The sequence below is a fragment of the Gobio gobio genome, assembly GCF_949357685.1.
Source record: "Gobio gobio genome assembly, chromosome: 20".
Lineage (NCBI taxonomy): Eukaryota > Metazoa > Chordata > Actinopteri > Cypriniformes > Gobionidae > Gobio > Gobio gobio.
The window spans coordinates 32,982,588-33,003,743 of NC_137113.1; the positions used below are offsets into that span (position 1 = coordinate 32,982,588).

Sequence of the window (21,156 nt, forward strand, 5' to 3'; positions counted from 1 at the left end):
CATCATCCTTGATATCATAGGATATGAAGACAACGTTAGAAATAACAATATCTGTCACAGAAAAATAATACATGACAAAATATAGGCTATACAGACAATACACAATTATGAGCAATGAACTAAACTGTGACTGCCATACTTTTAGTTGAATAGTGCATGAGCAAATATAGTAGTGATGTAGGCTTCATATTATATTTTAACAACATTTCTTGTACAAAATACAAGAATTGAAGGGGCAAGCATTTAATATAGTGTCATAGTAACAGGCTCATTTAAAAATGCTTTAGAATATCCAAACAGTAATAGCGTGAAATAGGCATGGTACTATAGGCCTACTTACTGCCGAGACAATATCCCTCATCCCTCATACTCACAGCCTCTTTTTCATTCCTGTCAAAAAAGAAATATGGCGTTTAATATTTTTTGGAGTCTCTGTAATGTATAGGACCTACTAAACGGACATCCTAAACGCCAATGGGTGGCAGTAACGTGTAACATTGCGCTACAGCAGACAGCGAGCCAGCGAAGAAGAGATTCATTTTAGGAGGGCCGTTTGAAAAGATTCACAGATCACACTGCGTGTAATATTTATAACGCTTGAAAACTACACATTTTAGGATGTTTTAATATATTAAGAATCACGAAATTTTATATTTATTATGAGCAAAGAACATCAAGGTAAGGTATACCTTTTCGCGAATACTTTGATGATGCATGTGTTGGTTGTTTTGTTGATGTGATCAGTTGATAGGCTAACGTTAGTTTGATAGAGAAACAACAGTAACTTACGCTTTTATTGATAGCGTTTACGCATACAGACCACAACATTTGTTTACCATGGTATTCACATGTCCCAAAACATGTTTTTTTTTATTTTTAAAAAAAGGCACTTTTGTAAATTTCCGACAGCATATAATAATACGTTTTTAAAGGTGTCTAGTTTTTTCCAACATGGCTGTGGAAAGGTTTAACGTTAGCTTTAAAAAAAAAAAAGTTAACTACACACGGCAGATGTAGTAGTTTAAACGTGTTTACTAGTGCAAATAATACATGCAATAATACATTAAGATCCATGTGTCCAAGTGAAATCGATAGTAATAAATGCCATTTTTGAAATACAGTTATCAATTACATTGTAAACGCATTTTATTCTGGTTATTATTAAATTATCAGGTTTCAAGTGGTGTAAAGTTAGTGTATTACATTTTTTTTTTTATAACATGCTAGCATGTTCAACGTGTATCTGATAATTATTGACCTAGGGACACCAACACAGACATACACACTAGGAGAGAACAGCAAGGCTTGGTTATAAAAAGGAGATAAAAGTTTCATATCAATACACCAAAGTCGAGATACAGCTTTTGGCAATCTTGCCATCAAATTAATTGATACATTTGATAAAAACAGTTGGGTGTATAAACGGTGTATAGTTTTTGGCCAGCATGGTCAATATTGGTAAATTGATTATGTTGGTTCAACAATAACTTCTGGACATCTGCTGGATGGGAGGTGCATGCTATAAAAGTAAAAAAAAAAAAAAAAATACACAGACTAAAGATCGATAAGAGGATCTTGGTCAAATGAAGATTGTTCATTGGAATAACATTATTGTACCCACCCCTAGTTAATCAAGTCCAAATGTATGCGCTTATGTAGGGCTGCCTTAAAAATATAAATGTATGCTTTTTAATTGATTCTCATTTTGATGAACCAATATTGATTCTGATATCGATCTGCTGTTTGCTGTTGTGAGAAATATGTGCACTATATTACATATTGATTATATTTTTACTCAATCTCCTGTTCTGCAATATTTAATGTATGTTTGAATAAATACATCATGAAAACATGTTTTATGACAGCCACCATTTCAATGTTTATATTTTAAAAAACAAATTAGAGTAGAAACATAATTATGTTAACTTTTAATGTTTGTACAAATCAGTTCGTAATTTTTATTTATAATCAGCTTTTAAAGTTGATTTTTTTACTTGAGAAAGATTCAATGTGCTGTACCTGATATACATCCAAATGAATTGATATTGAATCAAAATTAATTGAATCGTGAAATCTGTGTCAGTGCCAAGCCCTAATATTATGTATTACTTATTTGAAGTCTGTGTGAACCGAAGTTGCGACTAACATTTCAGGGAACAAAAATCAAAGCAAGATTTTTAGAATAAAATTTATGAAAGTTTATTTTATTTTATTTTATTAGCTTGCATGTAGACTAGTAATGTACGCTAACAAAGATAATAGGGTAAATTTCGAATTTCATGCATACTTGACCTGTTACTTAACAGGTATACCAAGTGTGAGGGTTCCCTGTATATTTTATAGCATTATTTGAGAGAATGTTGATATATGTAGTGGAAATATTTCAGAAGAAACTGATGCCGAATTGGATTGAAATTGAATCAAGATGTATTGTAGGTGAAAAACTGTATATAAAATGAATAGCATTTTGAATTTGTATTCATAAAAGTAGGTAAAAAATCTCTGGATGACCTAATACTTCCGTTGAGATTTTGAAGTGCACATTCAATAGACGCTTTACAATCCCATGAGGCCACGGGAGAAGAGTTGTGAAAGGCGGTGAAGTGACCCAATTGACTGACATGACAATAACATGCAGTATGTCTGTAATTGCATTCATACTATATAGCATACTTTTCGTGTAGCAAACACTATAAATACCTACTCAGAGAATATATGATTTCAGGTACAGCGCTATAGAGTTATATCCTTCCAACACATCAGTAAAGCCAAGAATATTGGGTCCAGCCTTTTTACCACATCCTGTCAGAAGACACTCATTTTGTCTGTTATCCAAATCCAGTCAACAGAGTTCTGTGTAATATTCTTTGATATTGTGTGTTACCCAAAAGAGTCAGGGAAACAGGGAGACGAAGTGATGGTAAAATGAGAAGAGTTTATTTAATGAATAATCCAAGTTCTGTCTCTTTCAATTGTCTGAAAAGCATAAATTCAACATGTTATACCACAGGAAAGGTAATTAAAAAATTACTGCATCACTATATCGTCCTGTGATTTTAGAAACCTTGAAATTGAGACATTCCTTTTACTTGTGAAGGCAACACATCACACAATATAAAATGAAACGATAGCAAGAGCAAGCAAAATAATAGTGGCAAGAATGCATTTGGGATCTGAAAAAAATCTGGATTTCTACATTGATTACTCATCAAATGTGATTTAATGTTTTTAAAATTAGTCTCATACTCACCAAGGCTGCGTTTATTTGATGAATAATACAGGTAAAACAGTAATTGTGAAATATTGTTACAATTTAAAAGAAATGGTTTCTATTTGAATATAATTAAAAATTGTATTTATTGGTGTGATGGCAAAGCTGAATATGATCCTTCAGAAATCCAATTGACCAAGTTTTTTTAGGTTCAGTTTTAGGGCTCAAAACCAATAGTTTTTCTAGCTCTTTGCACTTAACCTAATAATAATAATAATAGTAATATTTAATAATAATTGATAAAGCAATTTAAGGCCCACATAGATTGATTAACATATACCTTTTTCAGTTCAAAGAATGACAGGAGATCTGTTTGCTGGTGTGAGGGGCCAATTCTTCTACCTGCATGACGTGAAGAGACATCAGTCTGCCACTCTCACTGACATCATCGTCCGTTTGGGAGGGGTGAGAGATCATTTTGTCATCTATAAAGGACAAAACAGGAAATTGTAGTAATGGTTGCAATATATGCAAAGTGATATAAAATAGTGAATCACATTCTGTCTGTTGACTGTTTCCTATAGAAAATAGACAGTTTCCTCACCAAGGATGTGAATGTGGTCGTGACGGGCACTAAAGAAGCTCATAGTGATTTGCTGGTGGATAGTTCATGTACTGCAGGGGGGAAAAAATCTGGAACCCCCAAACCTCTGGTATGTGCCCAATCTGGTTATACGCTATAGGGGTCTTCTTAAGCTACTATGTACTCTCATAATAAGTACATTGTATATAACGCGCGTACGTGTGTGCGTGTGCGTGTGCGTGTGCGTGTGCGTGTGTGTGTGTGTGTGTGTGTGTGTGTGTGTGTGTGTGTGTGTGTGTGTGTGTGTGTGTGTGTTGTATTGCAAATCACTTTTGCTGCTATTGAGAATACGGGGAGGGTTACAGACAGGTTTGGTTATATGGTTAAGTTTAAGGGTGTGTTGAGGTGTAATGGAAGGGTCATCACTAATTTTATATCTATATATATTTCTGTGTTACAAATATTCAAATGATCACAGAAGTACTTACACAGATGATAAAAGTTTATTGTATGCTATAAACACTGATAGAGCAAATCACCTTTTGAAAGTAACTTGGTGCTTCAAATAATGATTGTATCGTTATCATTGTTACGCCACTAGGTGACGACAAGTGACTGTTCAAAATGTATTTGTCAGTGAATCATTCATTCAAGAACAAGTATTTATGAATCATTCATTCAAATGGATTTCTTTTTAAATAATTCATTCAAATTAATACCATATTTTTAAATAGGCTGCAGCAATTAATATCTTATTAGAACCTCTAGGAAGTTACACGTTATTTTGTTTAGTTTCTGTACAGAATCGTGATCTCTGTTTGAAACAAATCATGATTCTCAATTTGAACAGGATCATCTATGTAAAAACACAATAAATGTAATGCATCAAATTATTAATTTAATTGTTAGTAGTAGAGACACTTATAGAAAGTGGGACCCAAGATTCTTAACTTTTGTTCTTGTCTAATATACACTATATTGCCGAAAGTATTGGGACACCCCTCCAAATCAATGAATTCAGGTGTAGCAATCACTTCCATGGCCACGTGTATAAAATCAAGCACCTAGGCATGCAGACTGCTTCTACAAACATTTGTAAAAAAGAATGGTCGCTCTCAGGAGCTCAGTAAATTCAAGCGCTGTACCGTGATAGGTTGCCACCTGTGCAATAAATCCATTCGTGAAATTTCCTCACTACTAAATATTCTAACTGCATCCAAGCCTTACATCACCAAGTGCAACGCAAAGCACGGCATTACTGGACTCTAGAGCAGTGGAGATGTGTTCTCGTGAGTAACTAATTGTTGTTTTTCAGGGGTTGGGCTTGGCCCCTTAGTTCCAGTGAAAGGAACTGTTAATGCTGCAGCATACCAAGACATGTTGGACTATTTCATGCTCCCAACTTTGTGGGAACAGTTTGGGAATGGCCCCCTTCCTGTTCCAACATGACTGCGCATCAGTGCACAAAGCAAGGTCCATAAAGACATGGATGAGTGAGTTTGGTGTGGAGGAACTTGACTGGCCTGACCTCAACCTGATAGAACACCTTTGGGATGAATTAGAGTGAAGACTGCGAGCCAGGCCTTCTTGTCCAACATCAGTGCCTGACTTCACAAATGTGCTTCTAAAAGAATGGTCAAAAATTCCCATAAACGCACTTGGATTAAGAATGGGATGTCATTAAAGTTCATGTGCATGTAAAGGCAGGCGTCCCAAAACTTTTGGCAATATAGTGTATATAATGGATGATGTGCAGTCAGTCTGTTACTATCTAATGGAGTTTGAGGGGCCTCCTGTGCTGAATCCTGATTCCTCCCAAGGTCGCTTTTTCAAAGCTGAACATCTCAGGCAGTTTTTTTTGCCACATTCACCTTTGTCTCGTTCATAGAGCGTCTGAAAGCTTAAACTTCTGGAAAGCTGCTTTGAAATGGTATATTGAGAAAACGTAATAGATGTGATTTGAATTTTCTAAAGTTTGCACACGGATGTTTAGTAGCTAATAATGACTTTTAAATGTCTTTTCACCAGGTTTGTGGCAGTCGTGGAAGAGCATTGCTGGAAAAAGCCATCCATAGCAATGTAAGTCCACGCCTGAATTTTTGTACAGAAAATCCTTTATTTTACTTTTTAATTCAATGCATGCATGTGCTCAAAGTTAATCCTTTGAGTAATTGTACTCTTCATTATATAAAGTTTTAGTATTTGAAAAATGTAAAACAATGATTTGACAATGTTTACTCTTTTGGACTGACATTCAGATGTTCTTGCTTCTATTCAGTCATGCTAGGGAACATTATTATAAGATGTTTCATGTGCTGCTGCCATTAAAGCAAAAAGGGGCACACCACAAACCAATACATTCTCAAATTCAGATCAGTTTTCAATATTCAGATTGTAATGCTGATGATAACGGTATATTATTTCTAATGAAAAATAATTGTATTAAGTTGGGTAAAAATGCAAAATATATGAACATTTTCTATAGTGGTCTCAGCCTTTTGGACCCACCTGAATTTTGTACACATGTCTGGAAGCCAGTACATTTATTTGATTTTTCAAAGCATGACTATAATGGATAGTCTAGGCTAATAAAAAAACCTGGCTGTCCTCCCTACATCAGAATAAGTCAGTGTTGTTATTGATGTTATTGTTGATGACAGATGAGTGTTTGTTGTTGTTGCAGGAGAAGTATCAGAGCAGTGTGCTGGCTAATGCTCGCTCATGGGGAGTCAAGGTCTACACTGTAGATGGTATCCTTTCGTATTTGAGTCCTAAATATGGTTACTTTAACACACTTCGGTTATTTACAGGAGTGACTACAAAATTCTATAACCAACTCACACCCGTACATTTTCAGGACTCCGCATTCTCAGATAACTTGCGTTGTGTGAACGCAACCGGACTAGATAAAATAGTTGTGCGTCACATCATACAGTGCCAGAAAGCCTCTCTACGCTGCACAAATGCGTGTCTACCGCGTGTTGCGGGTTTTCGTGTGTAGTAGTTAGTTTGACAACCCCATTCCTTGTTCACTTACATCATACTGAAAAGCAAGTATTTTTTCATGAACAGTCAAATAGGTTGAGAAGTATTGAAGTATCAATTTCAATATTCAGGTGAACTATTTTCTTGACCCTGTGGCAATAGTTTTTCCATATGAAGTGTTGCTTAAAGGGTATCATAGTTGCCAACTGTTTTTGATAATCTTCAGTTGGAAGTCTGTCATACACTAATTAAAGGGGAATGTCATGAATCAAATTTTCCTGTTCAAAAGTTTACATCCCTGGCTCTTAATGCAGTGTTTCCCAACCTTTTTTCAGTCACAGCACTTTTCTCCGTTTTGTGGCACCCCCTCGCATACGTTACGCTAGGGGTGTAACGGTACAGATTGCTCACGGTTCGGTTTGTATCACGGTTTTAGGTTCACGGTTTCGGTACGGTTCAGTATTTGCTATGTTCAGGGAAAAAAGGACTAATACAAATAAATACTTTTGAGCAAAGATACTAATAAAATAAATTATGCTTTTCAGGTACGTCTAACATTAGTTTTCAGGTACAGAAATTGATCAAATGTAAAATAACATTGCATATTTGAATGTATAAAATAAAGATTAATCCTATTAAACTTACAAAAGCTATTCAATTAAGAGCAGTGAGTGATGTCCTTGTCTTTTGCTGTTTGACATTAAACAGACAGCAGTAAAGGCTACTGCCCCTTTAAGACCTAATGCACAGAAATGCGTCGTCTTTCTCGACTGTATAAAGTTTACTCAAGGCATATACATACTATGTCTGCTAGAATACTCATCAAGATGGACATGTTGACATACTTTTTGTGTGAGTTTGTCCGTTAAAGAGCGAGACTTGAAAGAGAACTCAATATTTGCGCGCTGTGAGACGTGTGCTCGCTTTCGGATGAGTGCACAGAGACACATTTTCTCACAGCGCGCACGACTTCTCATTTGCGACTTCTGGCAGTACTACACCCGGGTGATGACGGCGAAAATGACTGGTCATATTCGAACATACGGCAGCTCTCGCATGCATTGAACAAAGTTTACAAAGAGAGAATTATTTGAAAAATGTGAAGAAGAAAAAAATTATTTGAAGGACTTTTACACGGCACCCCGGTTGGGAAACACTGTCTTAATGCCCTGTGTTTCCTGATTGAGCCTCTTCTTGGGACTGGGTGTGTTAGCCAATGAGAACAGGGGTCATTTAAACCAAAACTAAAACTTTCTTTCTAGTCCTGGACTGCACATCATTACAATGAACATAGAAAACGTAAAATACAATGTATCATTAAAAAAAAGAAAATACTGCATAGTGAGTGTATAGTCTTCTTACTTACAAGAAATCAACACTAGAGAGCACCGTGTATACAGTTTGATTTTAAAGTTCAGTGAATGTGAGATGCTATTATGTGCTCATAGGATTATGTTGTGGGACCCCTATTATTAACCCTTGTGCATCCATGGACATTTTTGTCTTTTTCAGTTTGCCTGTGTTAATGCTAACTGCGTATCTTTTTTTTATTTTGATAACGCCAACTGCCAAAATGGTGGTGTATTTTTATAAGAATTTTAAAATTTCACCCCAATATCCTTTAAAAAGATCAATTTTGCACTAGGTACACAAAATGCTTTCTCTTAGCACCGTTTGGACACAAATGTCCCCATTAAAACTGTTTTTTAAAATTTTTTAGGCCATTTAGCTATAGGCTAATATGTTGCAATACTTGTTAATAGGCTTTCATTCTGTTGGCAAGGCTTCAAAAATAAAAAGTTTACAATATATATATATATATATATATATATATATATATATATATATATATATATATATATATATATATATATATATATATATATATTAATATATATATATATATATATATATATATATAATATATATATATATATATATATATATATATAATTACCAGTTGGTGCCATTTTCTCACGTTTGGCCTATAAAGCAAATACTCACTTTATTCCTGTTTTCTGCTTCTGCATTATAAAGCCAATAGGATAAATTATGCAGCTATAACTGTGTGGGTGTATGGATGTCAGAGTGTGGTGTGTATGTGTGTAATAAAAAAAGTGTGTGCTTGTAATATTTGAGAGAGGAAAAACTCAACTGCAAATCACAAATCCAACCACTGTGTGCAACAGTGGAGCTTTGCGCCCAAACAAAATCTTACTGAAAGCTCATTTTTTGAGATCAACCTCAAATTTGGAACACAACTTTTTTAGATTTATGGTTTTGATTTTCTAGCAGTTTTAGAGTTCAAGTTTTATAAAATTTATATTTTATATCAAATATTGTTCATAAATCATTTTCATAAACTTAAACCTCTATAACTTTTTTTGACATCAACAATAATCTGCCACGGGTCTTCGTTAAAATGAGACCAAACTTAAGTCTGCTCCCAATATACATTTTTACAGTTTTTTGACATTGACATTTTTGTCCTCTATGGACCTATGTGTAACTTTTTTTTTTTTTTTTAAACTGATGCATAAGGGTTAAATAAGTTATGATATGAGTTAGAAACACATCATTTTCGTATGACTGTACTTTGTGTTTTTTTCTTTAACCTAAATGTCAGAATTTCTAAAGTTTATCAATCATCTGAATCAGAAATTGAGGACAGCTAAGGTAATTTACTGTACTTAATTTGTTTACTGTAAAAAAAAAGTTTATTCCCACAAACTGATTTTATACACCTTCTTTCCAATCAGAAAAAGAGAAGCAAACTAACAATTCCTCAAGTGAAAGGTTTGTAAACTACATAAACATGTACTTCTTGTTGTGATATAAGACTTGCTTTAATATTTTTTGCACACCTCAATACCTGAGAAACCTGAGTGTAGAGGTGGCGTATGCTGTGGAGTGTTAATACAACTGTGTCTGTCTTCACAGCTGGAGTCTTGAAGAGTCCTTATCTGAAAGTGGAAGACTTCAGTCGGTGAGTTTTAGCCTTCAGTCTCATTTTCTTAACTCTATTTTCTGTTTAGATGGTACTTTAACTTTTTTTCAAATGTTAACTGAAACATCACAGAGTTTGTCTCAATGTGATTAAATAATGAGTAAAGATGATGTCTGTCATGGCTGATATAATTTTTTTTTTTTTAGATCATACAGTGCTTTTAGTAGATCGTAGGTCATACTGAAAACTGCATAAATATTATGAGTAGTATTATGTTATTCCAATCACAGCCAGTGTCAAATTAATTTGTTGGTTGTCTGCCGTCATATTTTATGTTTATTAGGTTATTTTGACTTTCTTTAAAATCCTAATAACTAGGGCTACCACTAACGACTATTTTTATATCGATTAATCTATTGACTAATTTATCACAATAATTTTCAACACTTTTACTTAAAAACATTTAATTTATCACAATAATTTTCAACACTTTTACTTAAAAACATTTAATTTAAGTTTCAACGTTGGCATTCAGTAGTGTACTATATAAAAAAAAAGCATAAATGTAAACAAGCCCTTGACAAAATGTAAAACTAAAAGAGTATAAATGTAAATAGGTACAAATTTGTAAACCAACATAACAAAAAAAAGAGAATATCAGCAAATACTTTTTATATAGAATAGTGTTGTTACGATACCAAAATTATCACTTTGATATGATACCAACCAGACTAAAATACCTCAATACCGATGCTGAATCAATACCATGGCAAAAAACTGTCAAAGAATTTGAATAATATGACAGAACTTACTATTCATTGTTTTATCATTGTTTTAGGGTTAAAAAACCACCCCTAAAAACTCACTTGGCCGGCATGTTCCTGCCCAGCCCTGCTTCACACAGAATATTAGGTCTGGCCCTTTAAAAGCTGCACGGACCAAATTCATTGTAACACACGATTTCTCATTCAACTCTGTATACGTTCACAAAGACCTATCCGACTGCGTTTACCCGAATACTCGCCAGGACGAGCATTTTTACATATTTTTTTACCATTCAAACCCAATAATCCGCGAAACTGGCGTAGCGATCTGTCTGAGTGAAAGGCGGATGCGCGCGCTTCTGGTCAGAGTCCGGCACAAGCGGCAACCTCCCGCAGTTTCTCTTGAAGCCAATACGGAAGTGCCATAAACTGCAATTCATCGACTGGCCGCTAGGGACAGGCTCCGGAAGGGAGCAGAATCTCATTGAGCCCCATGTTAAAATGGCCAACTTTACAGCAGATTGAGGGCGTTTTCACACCTACCTTGTTTGGTCCGGATTTTCTGACTTTTCAGTTTGGTCCGAATCAAAATTACAGGTGTGAAACCTCCCCCGTACCACGGTCCGGACCAAACAGACGAAATTTGGTCCGACGAAAAGAGGTAGTCTCGGTTCCCGGAACAAAGGTTCGGTTCGTTTCTAGTGTGAAAGCATTTTCTGTATGGTTCGTACTTTCAGACCATTTACAGGAAGTTCCTGTTTATGTTTAAATATTATAATGTTATTTTTAAATTCAATCTAGGCTACATTGATTATGAAAAGTGAAAAGATGCGCAATATATCAGAAGACAGAAGGTCAGAAATTATTTTGAACTAAATTTTGTATGATTTTGCTTATGAGCCTTTCTTTAATGTGAATTTCGTTTTGTATAAATTGTATCTTCATTTTAATCAATGTTTCATCAGATAATTGCCTGGATTTAATAAATAAGAAGCAAATAGTCTATAGCAGACAATAATCGCGGGAGCGATCACGCTTTGCAAATGAACTTGAGCGCGTCTCAAATAAACCGAAACTCAGCAGGCTACTTGTCTCACAAACATGAGAAATATGTGTATATAAAGCTTGAGATGTCCACTTTTAAACGTGACGAAAAGAACATAGTCAAGCAATGCACACTGTTCAATAGTGGCAACGATATGCGTCCGTTCATTCACTCTTGTCAAAGATGCTGACGTCAGACACACGTCCGTTTACAAACCAATCAATGTCAAGATGCAGCCCACATAGATGATGACGAGTGGAGTGTGCGTCACGTAAAGTTCTTTAGTGCGCTCGCATGATTGCAATGTGAAACCAAACCAAAACTAACCGAAAGTATCAAATGTATCAAAACGTGAACTTCTGTTCGGACCTTGGTGCGGACTTTCAGGTGTGAAAACGCCCTAAAACATGTTTACAGCCTGGTACAAATTGTGGTTTTGGTCTATACGGCTAATTTTGCCCTTCATGACAACTGTGAGGGGGGTGAATTTTTTTATAACTCATTCGTTTACATTATATAAAGCATTAAAGTTCTGCATAATTAAGGGCGTGGCCACTTTGAGTGACAGGTGGATAGCCATTTATCTGCTGTATGTTAGTCATCGCGTCACTTCAGCTCCGCCCACGACCCGCCTTTTTGCCCATTTTCTGTTACCCGGGAGTGACGCGCTGACAAGATGGCAACGGCCATCTCGTCCATACTTTGCGCTTCAGAACGGCTCATCAGAATCCTATGGGTGACGTCACGGACACTACGTCCATATTTTTTTACAGTTTATGGTCCGGCCGCGCCGCACTTTTTTGTTGCTTTCTTTTTCCTGAGCTGCGCGTATATATTTGAATGTTCTGCTTCCAATGTTTAGTGAACGGTGGAAGCAGACACACACACACACACACACACACACACGTCCTCACTCCTGCTGTCACACATCGACGCAAATAAAAAAATACTGCTCTTATTAGAGTGCTGTCATTTTTAAAGTACCAGTACTAATACAATTTCATATCGTACCCAACTTACCCAGTCGACTAAAAATATTGACGTCGACTAATTTACAGCGTCGACACAATCGATTGTATCGACCAATCGCGACAGGCCTATTAATAACTGTTTTTAATATGCAGTTAGGTATACTTGACTGTTTGCATCATGACTTTTTTTTTTTGGTCACCAGCCCCATTTACAAGGCTAATGTTTCAGCTCAGGTCACAGTAGTTTTAGAAAAGTTAATTATCAAAATGGCATGGCACATCCTAAGGGCCACCCCGAGGCCAGTCTGAAAAGTATCCCTTCCCTCCCCTGCAGAGCATCTGTGTGTGCAGGGCAGCTCTTGGCTAATGAAAATAACTATTGTGTTTTGAGGCTGTTTAGCGCTCCTGTCAGACGTTGATCCTATATAGATCCTGATTAATATGGGTGATTAAGCCTATGTTATGCATTATACATTATACTGTACATGTATACTATTTTTACATCAGCATAGAGACTAAAACAAATATTACAATGACTTAAATTGTCAGATGAAGGAGCATGTCATTTTACTGTCCTCTGAAAAAAAAAAACAAGACATTTTCTTCAATGGTGGCCAAGTTAGAGAGTCTGACTTGTAACCCGAAGGTTGCGGGTTCGCGGTCTCAGTACTGGCAGGAAATGTAGGTGGGAGGAGTGAATGAACAGTGCTCTTCCACTCTCGTTACCCACAACTAAGGTGCCCTTGAGTAAGGCACCTAACCCCCAATCGCTCCCCGGGCGCTGCAGCAACAATGGCTGCCCTGTGTGTGTGTGTGTGTGTGTGTGTGTTCAATATTCGCTGTGTGTGAAATGCAGAGCACAAATTCTAGAGTATGGGACACGAAACTTGGCTACATGTCATGTCACTTTAAAATGCTTGTGCATTATACATGATGTTTTCACAGCCTCATAATAATTAAAATTATACATAGAATATAAAAATAAAAAAAGTAAAAAGTGAAATGTTTTCACCAGCTACAGCAAATAACACGTCTTCAATACAAATGTTTTTATCTGAAATCTTTGAGGGAAAAAAAAACTGTGTATCCATTTGTCTTCTACTTTGCAATTTAAATGTTTTGTTGTTTCTTATTTTTTTTATGTATTTTCTATATAGTTTCCACATTACAGAGATGTTTTTAATGTATCAATTCAAAAACAAAAATCTCAATAGTTTTAAAAATAACACCAGCTTTATGAAATGGGTGGACTTGGTGTCTTCTAGAAAATGAGACAAGTTGTTCAAAGAAGATTGTCATTTAGTTGAATCTTTCATCTTGATTTTATAAACAGGAAGTTCAGACCATACTATGCTCAGACTCTGATTTTCCCGATGATGAGTTACTCAGGAAAATATAGCCCTTTTGAGCTCCTCGTTCCTCGGCAGTCTGGTAGAAGCAAGGATGAAGATCCCAGCAAGAACAATTTCAGGTATGCTTTTTGAGAAGTTGGTAATCAAATCTACATTGTTACTTAAATCTGTAAAGGTTTTATTTTATTTAATTTTTTTAAATCAGGAAGCAGGAAGAACCCACTAGCAGCTGCCATAAGTTGCAGGTGCCACTTACAGCAAGTGCCACACCCAAAGGCCCAACTAAGAAAAGTTCAGGCTATTGTGAGTGCTGCCACATGCCTTACAAAGACCAGAATGAGGTGAGTGCATTTGGTATTTTGTTTGCAAAAATTGAGTGATACCAAAAAGATTTTGTAAGATGCTTTCAAGGTGCACTATGTAAAAAATTTTCAGTAAAATAACCAAAAACCACTAGGCCAGTGTTCTATATTTTGTTCAGTTGAGTACTTACAATATCCCAAATGTTTCCAAATATTTGTAAATCGTGAGAAAATGCTATTTTAACCAAGGAACTGGGACATGTGAGGGAGTTGCCTGTCAATGGCGTCATATCTACGTTACCCTCGGTTTCTGGTTTTATTTTGCAGAAACGCTTTACTCATACTGCAGTGTGCAACAAGTGTCATAGCAGCCGCCATGCGAACGCACAGAGCAACGTCATAACATCATTTTCAACACACTCAGATGTATCTAATATGATAAACAGAGCTGCGTTACCTCATACTCATGACCGGAAAAGCGGAAGAAGTGGCGCCGGCAACTGTCATAATTAAAGTCCCGCTGCTCGTGAGGCGTGTGTTGCGTTCGTCTCTCATTAACAATCGCTCCAGCGGCCTTGCTCAGCTTCCACAACACTCAGTCCTGCTCTGCTTCATACTACAGTAACGTTAATAATTGCATTCATGAACATGTTTTCTGGCCGAGTCCTATTCCGATTATTTTCCACTGGCTGTGAGGTGAAGACCACATGTCCCAAGATTCTGCTCTCAAACTTGGTGTCATCAAACTACGCCTTTGTTTTGAATAGGCGATCTCTAGCGGACGGAAAAGTTACATAGTGCACCTTTAATATCGATTACCAGGAAGCACTGAAATTCATATCCAAACTTGCCTAAGATCTCATTTGATTTGAGACATCAAACTTTTTATTTTTTTCTTGTTTCTTTAGCACTTGCAATCTGAGATGCATCGTTCTTTCATTCAAAATGACAGCAACTATGTTGTAGTGGACCAACTAATCGCTGACATGCATGCTAGCTTTGTTTCTAATCCAAATCGAGAAGAGGATCCAACGCTAATCAAGTAAGAGCCTATTTTACAAAAGCTTTCTTTGATTGGAAGCAGTTCATGTGATATGTTGACTGAATGTTAGACTTTTTCTCTTTTTTAACTGTTTTTTTTCCCCTCAGGTCATCAGCAGACTTCTCTCCGTTACATTTGAGTCATTTAACTGAGATTGTGCAGAATACTTTCAGTGAGGATGAAAAATCTCTGCAGACTCCACTGGTTGAAGACTGTGATCATCTACCGCCAATTACTGACATGTTTTCTTCAGCTTTAGACAACAGAGAAAACTTTCCTGAACCTAGCCACAGTCCATCTGGTCAACGAAATGCTACATCACATCTTGATACAATTCAAAATAACTGCCCTGATCCTCTTGACCATGACAAAGTAGGCCTTTACATCAGCTGCACCACAAAGGTTCAAGACTTTCAATCTGGTGATCTCTGCCCGGATATAGTCCCACATCACATTCTCTCAAAATCCCAGTCTATAGAGAAGATCCTCAAAAGCCTCTCTTCTGTCACACCCTCAGAAATTCCATCTAAAATGCTCACCGTAAGCTCCTCCAGAGATGACAAAATCCCATGTACCATCTCTGGTGATGAATGTGTCCCTGAATCTCAGGATCGATGTGATCCTGTATTGCATACTCCAGAGAGTCTTACAGGTGCTGTTCCTAACACAGTCTGCTCTCAAAATCAAAAACAGAATGGGGACCAAGGTTCAAAAATGTGGTCAAACAGCTCTAAAATGCTATGCCATGGAAGGGAAGTTGGTAATTCCAAAAGTTGTGGCCAGTTTGTGATGGACAATAGAAATTTGTCTTCAACCATACAATCACTAAAGTTGGCCCATGGTATTGTTGGGTCTCCAGAGTTTGGCACCTCTTACTTTTCATTACCCCATTTACTACCATTTCCACATTTGTCAGATTACCCATTTTCTATAGTTAATTTAAAAAAGCGCTGCAGGTCCTTCACTCCAAGTCCAAAACTTGCCAAGAGAAGAAAGATTAGTCAAAGCGAAAAGCCAAAGCTATCCTGGGATTGCAATGCTCCCTGGATAAGACAGTACTCGTCTGTGCTTTCCGCCATGTCATGTTTACCAGTCTCCAAGGTGGGTTTTGCAACGAAGATGAATAATCGAGGAGGTGCCTTACTAGAAACCCATGAATCATCTTTCACGAATCAGATCACAATGCAGCCTTCCCAAAAATATATTACTCCTCCCAATACCCACTATTTACCTAAAGTTGACCAACAGGACAATGACGCAAGTCAACCTTGTGTCCATGTTGAGCAGTCACATGAATTGTTTCCAATCAAAGATCCAGTGGAATCCCGAGTAACCACTTACTCATCTGATTTGGACCCTCCTCAGTTGGTCCCATTTTTCTATGAAGACCATCAGCTCCAGCGCCATCAATATCATGATCCTCCAGAATTGTTTCCCGAAGATACCTTACATACATCAGTCAGTAAACCCTCAAACAGCTCATTCCTGTCACAACCCGGAGCCTCTGTTTGCATTGAATCTGCTCTCCTTCCTAACCTCACTTGGTCCACTGCCTCTTCAGAGTCAGATTGGGACTCTGGACTCTTGTCGTGGCTTACGACTGCAGTTCCTCTTCAGGCTAAAGGGGGGCATGATGACCTGGGTCTGTTACTACAAAAACCACACACTGGCTTGCAGGATGGGAGTTATACATCACAATTATGCTCCATACTGCAACCCTCTTGATTCAGATTTTTTGGGAATGATGTTGCACCAATACACGCAATAGGACAATTGCGACTGTTGATGAATTTAATCCTAAAGCAGTTGATTCCTTTGTCATTTAGTTCTCATTTTCACTTCTCCAATTAACATTACTACCACCGTTAGTTGAGAAATAAGACTTATTGTCTGAATTGTTGTGAAAAGTTATGCATTTCATGCAGAACATTTATTTATAGAGGTTGGCTTCTGCACAGCTAATGTGTAATTAATCCCAGCCTTTTCCACGTTATATTTGATAAAGACTGCTGTGATAATGAATTAGTCTTGTCTTACATCAATATTTATACATTTCTGTCAAGCATGTCTGACATTCCATTCCACAGTGTTGTACATTTGTCTCCTAATATGCAATATCTTACCAAATCCAAACAAACAGTTTTAATTAACAGTTGACAAGAATGGCATGCTCTCCTCTTTGAGTGACCTCCATGACTTTTCTTTTGGCTTGCTCTTTCCCTCTGTTGACCATGACTTTTCAGCAGCAATATCTGGGAACATGTGCTGGCATTGAGACTTTAATGAGGCTTTGCTGGAGAGGCATTATCCAATTAGTTTAAGTGCTGTGCCTGGCCTGTCTCCAGTTTAGAGGCAGTGTTGATGGTAGAACAATGCTGTGGTGGTTTTTAAAGAACATGCAGGGTAGGATACACTGTGAAGGCAGAAATGTCCTGTGGTTCCATGAAAGTATTTTGAGGTCATTTTTTAAAAACCTTTTCGATTTCCTGCAAATGTGTTTTAAACGATGTAGTGTTATGACTTGTACAATGGACTGTTTTAATTCCAATTAATGTTTTAGGTAATCTTTTAGTGAAATAATGTGCATTCCTATTACAGAAGTTCTAAAAGGAGCATGTAGAGATTGTACCGCTGCTGTCTCTGTATCATGACTAAAATCTTGAGCTTATACAATTTTCCATAAACAATGGAAATTAGGCTATAAAGAAGGCCTACATGACAACTACATGAGTTCTACAAGATATTTTAGTTTTTTGCTGCTTTTAATTTTTTTGGTATTTGTACAGTTCTATATTAAAAGCTTTTTTTTTCCATTCTAGATGCTAATATAGCAGGATTGAGTTTTGTGCATTCTTATTAAAATCGACAAAATGGTCTTTGTTTGCTTTTATACATAGAATATTGACTTGTGTTGAATGATGTTATCACCTAATGTTTGCTAGTCTTTGTAGTTTCTGGTAGATATTGCACTGTTTTTTTAATGAATGGGTCTGTTATGTTGAAGTAGCTGTTATGGCAATGGCAAGTCTGCCCCCCCCCCATCATTTCTACTGTAACTTATGTAATTAAAATAAATCTTCTTTATATATTGTTTATGGTATTTCTATATTGGATAATTAGTGTAGTGAGAAGAATAAACAATAATTATGGTGAGGCTGGAATTGAAAAAACACAAGCAAAGTGTCTTTAAAAGCTTCTATTCTTGCCAAGAAGGTCAGACATGAAGGTTGTGCAGTCAGAAAAGACAAGAGATGGACACTCGTTCTTTTATACTAATTTCAGTGGGCAAGGGCTTCTTGGTCAATAACTCAAAAACAATTCCTTGGTTAATGTTATATGCAATTGTGACCCCTTGAGTGAACACACATGGTTTCTGAGAAACTTGTTCAAGGCTACAGACAACGAACACAGGTTTTACAGAGAACAGTTTTAAAGGTTATCAAATAAAAATGTGTTTACTACAGAAAACTAGAATTCCCCTTGTATTTAACAAATACCTAACAATGTGTTGGTCTCCCTTTTGTTGTCAAAACAGCCCTGACTCGTCGAGGCATGGACTCCACTAGACCCCTGAAGGTGTGCTGTAGTATCTGGCACCAAGATTTTAGCAGCAGATCTTTTAAGTCCTGTAATTTGCGAGGTGGGGCCTCCATGGATCGGGCTTGTTTGTGTAGCACATCCCACAGATGCTTGATTGGTTTGAGATCTGGGGAATTTGGAGGCCAAGGCAACACCTCAAACTCGTGCTCCTCAAACCAATCCTGAACCATTTTTGCATTATCCTGCTGAAAGGTCACAGCCACCAGGAAATAACGTTTCCATGAAAGGAACATGGTCTGCAACAATGCTTAGGTAGGTGGTAGGTGTCAAAGTAACAGCCACATGGATGGCAGGACCTAAGGTTTCCCTGCAGAACATTGCCCAAAGCATAGCTTGCCGTCTTCCCATCCTGGTGCCATGTGTTCCCCAGGTAAGCAACGCACGCACACCTGGCCATCCACATGATGTAGGCCTAAAAGAAAACTTGATTCATCAGACCAGGCCACCTTCTTCCATTGCTCCGTTGTCCAGTTCTGATGCTCACATGCCCACTGTTGGCGGTGGACAGGGGTCAGCATGGGCACCCTGACTGGTCTGCAGCTATGCAGCCCCATACGCAACAAACTGTGATGCACTGTGTATTCTGACACCTTTCTATCAGAACCAGCATTAACTTCTTGAGCAGTTTGAGCTACAGTAGCTTGTCTGTTTGATCGGACCACACGGGCCAGCCACGTGCATCAATTAGCCTTGGCCGCCCGTAACCCTGTCGCCAGTTCACCACTGTTTCTTCCTTGGGCCACTTTTGATAGATACTGACCACTGCAGAGTCAGACTGGGAACACCCCACAAGAGCTGCAGTTTTTGAGGTGCTCTGAGTGACCCAGTCGCAATGTGGCCCTTGTCAAACTCGCTCTCATCCTACACTTGCCCATTTTTCCTGCTTCTAAAGCATCAACTTTGAGGACAAAATGTTCACTTGCAGCCTAATATATCCCACCCACTAACAGGTGTCGTGATTAAGAGATAATCAGTGTTATTCACTTCACCTGTAACCTGTCATAATGTTATGCCTGATCTGAAAAGCTTGATATAATTAAAAATGCCTTATATTGTTTGATATAGTTTGTTATGGTCAAAAATGTTCCATTACATTAGTCAATGCTTGGTGATGCTGCAGTGACTCAAGGATACCATGGGGGGCATATTGCCATGTGTTTTTATAAACCATGTAGGCTGCTGTGGTAACAACAAGGTATTCTTTAAAAGGATGTAATTAAACTATTCTTAAACTACAAGAGATATTCCACAATGAAATGCACCTGACTTGACCTTTCATTTCCAGTAAAAAAAAGGAACCATAGGAACTTCAGTGGTTTTTAGATGATTTTTCTTGACAGATTGTTTGACCAGAAAAGTTAAGACGTTTGCACAGCTGAATTAGAAATAGAAAGCCACACCTCATATGCAGTTTGAAATGTATTGTCTATTTCTCTGTACTTTTTTATATGATTTAGAAACATGCCATTATTCCATTCAACCAGAATTCTTAATAAAAATGTTTATGCTAGATAAGCAAATTCCTCGCCCATCAGATCTGTCTTTCCATGCTCCCTGAATAGTGTGCCATGTGCTGTTCACTGTATAGTTTATGAATGATTTAGAGTTTGTTGGAGATGGGAAAGGTTGTATAGGCCTAAGTAACTAAAGGTTAGTTCAGATCGATTTAGTCCTCAGGCATGAGAGATAATGCTGAGGACGAGAATATTTGATATGCTTTTATCTCAGATGACGTATAGGGATCTCTCCCAGAAGTGCTTGTGCTTGAAAGAACTGCTATTTTATAATTATATATAGCCTATAATTATATTGTTTTATTTTGTATTGTAATATTTGCCTTTTTTTAAACGTGATATTTGTTCCAGGTTACAGAAGTTGATTTCCTATGTTGCATGTGAGTGCGGTGTGAAGTGAAGGGGAGGAGAAGAGAAGAGAGTGGGAGGAGATGCGGGTGGGAGTCCCGCAGAAGGAGCGTTTCAATCCCAACATGAATTCCACCCGCAATCTCTGACAGACAACACACGAGCGATATAAGCAGGCATCGCGGACACTTTCTAAAGTCTTTCCCATCAGCGTCGTCTTGTTTTCCACGGATGCCCTTAACATCCTCCTCGTGACTTCAACATCGCCGCGGAACGGGATGCGGCGGTAAATGTCGCGTTTCGCATCTTTTCGCTCCGGTTGAAGCCGCAGGAGTATGTGATCATGTTGGCGACGCGCTGCCTCCTCCTGTGGGCTGCGGTCACCGCGCGACTCGCCGTGACAGGTGAGCGACGGACGCCGCGTTGGGAGCGGATTCGTGATATTGGTATACGCTCCATCGGTATAGCTATTTATGTATAATGTGCGCCAAC

The 21,156-nt window shown here is 37.5% G+C and overlaps 2 protein-coding genes across 5 annotated transcripts in view; both read left to right on the plus strand.

Annotated features, from left to right (window-relative positions):
• Nucleotides 1–521: 521 nt before the first annotated feature.
• Nucleotides 522–18,293, plus strand: dbf4b (DBF4B-CDC7 kinase regulatory subunit). The gene is made up of 12 exons (XM_079845709.1): nt 522–678; nt 3,561–3,676; nt 3,796–3,924; nt 5,823–5,873; nt 6,478–6,544; nt 9,406–9,455; nt 9,539–9,575; nt 9,720–9,765; nt 13,840–13,977; nt 14,064–14,199; nt 15,069–15,202; nt 15,310–18,293. The coding sequence occupies exons 1-12, from the start codon at nt 660–662 to the stop codon at nt 16,925–16,927; spliced, it is 2,541 nt and encodes an 846-aa protein (XP_079701835.1). The 5' UTR covers nt 522–659; the 3' UTR covers nt 16,928–18,293.
• Nucleotides 18,294–20,723: 2,430 nt separating this feature from the next.
• The window catches only part of adam11 (ADAM metallopeptidase domain 11), a 54,454-nt gene continuing 54,021 nt past the window's right edge, over nt 20,724–21,156 (plus strand). For 2 of the 4 annotated variants that reach the window (XM_079846259.1, XM_079846258.1), the window contains exon 1: nt 20,724–21,068. In XM_079846259.1, the coding sequence (XP_079702385.1) occupies nt 21,008–21,068 (61 nt within the window). In that variant the 5' untranslated portion in view covers nt 20,724–21,007. Of the gene's footprint in view, nt 21,111–21,156 lie in introns of all 4 variants that reach the window. The other 2 variants (XM_079846257.1, XM_079846256.1) reach the window with 2 other exon arrangements.

What these genes read in the sequence shown, in the direction of transcription:
- dbf4b (XM_079845709.1), top strand. An exon ending in TCATCGTCCGTTTGGGAGGG is followed by an intron (nt 3,677 to 3,795) that starts GTGAGAGATCAT and finishes TGTTTCCTATAG; the next exon opens with AAAATAGACAGTTTCCTCAC. An exon ending in CCCAGCAAGAACAATTTCAG is followed by an intron (nt 13,978 to 14,063) that starts GTATGCTTTTTG and finishes TTTTTAAATCAG; the next exon opens with GAAGCAGGAAGAACCCACTA.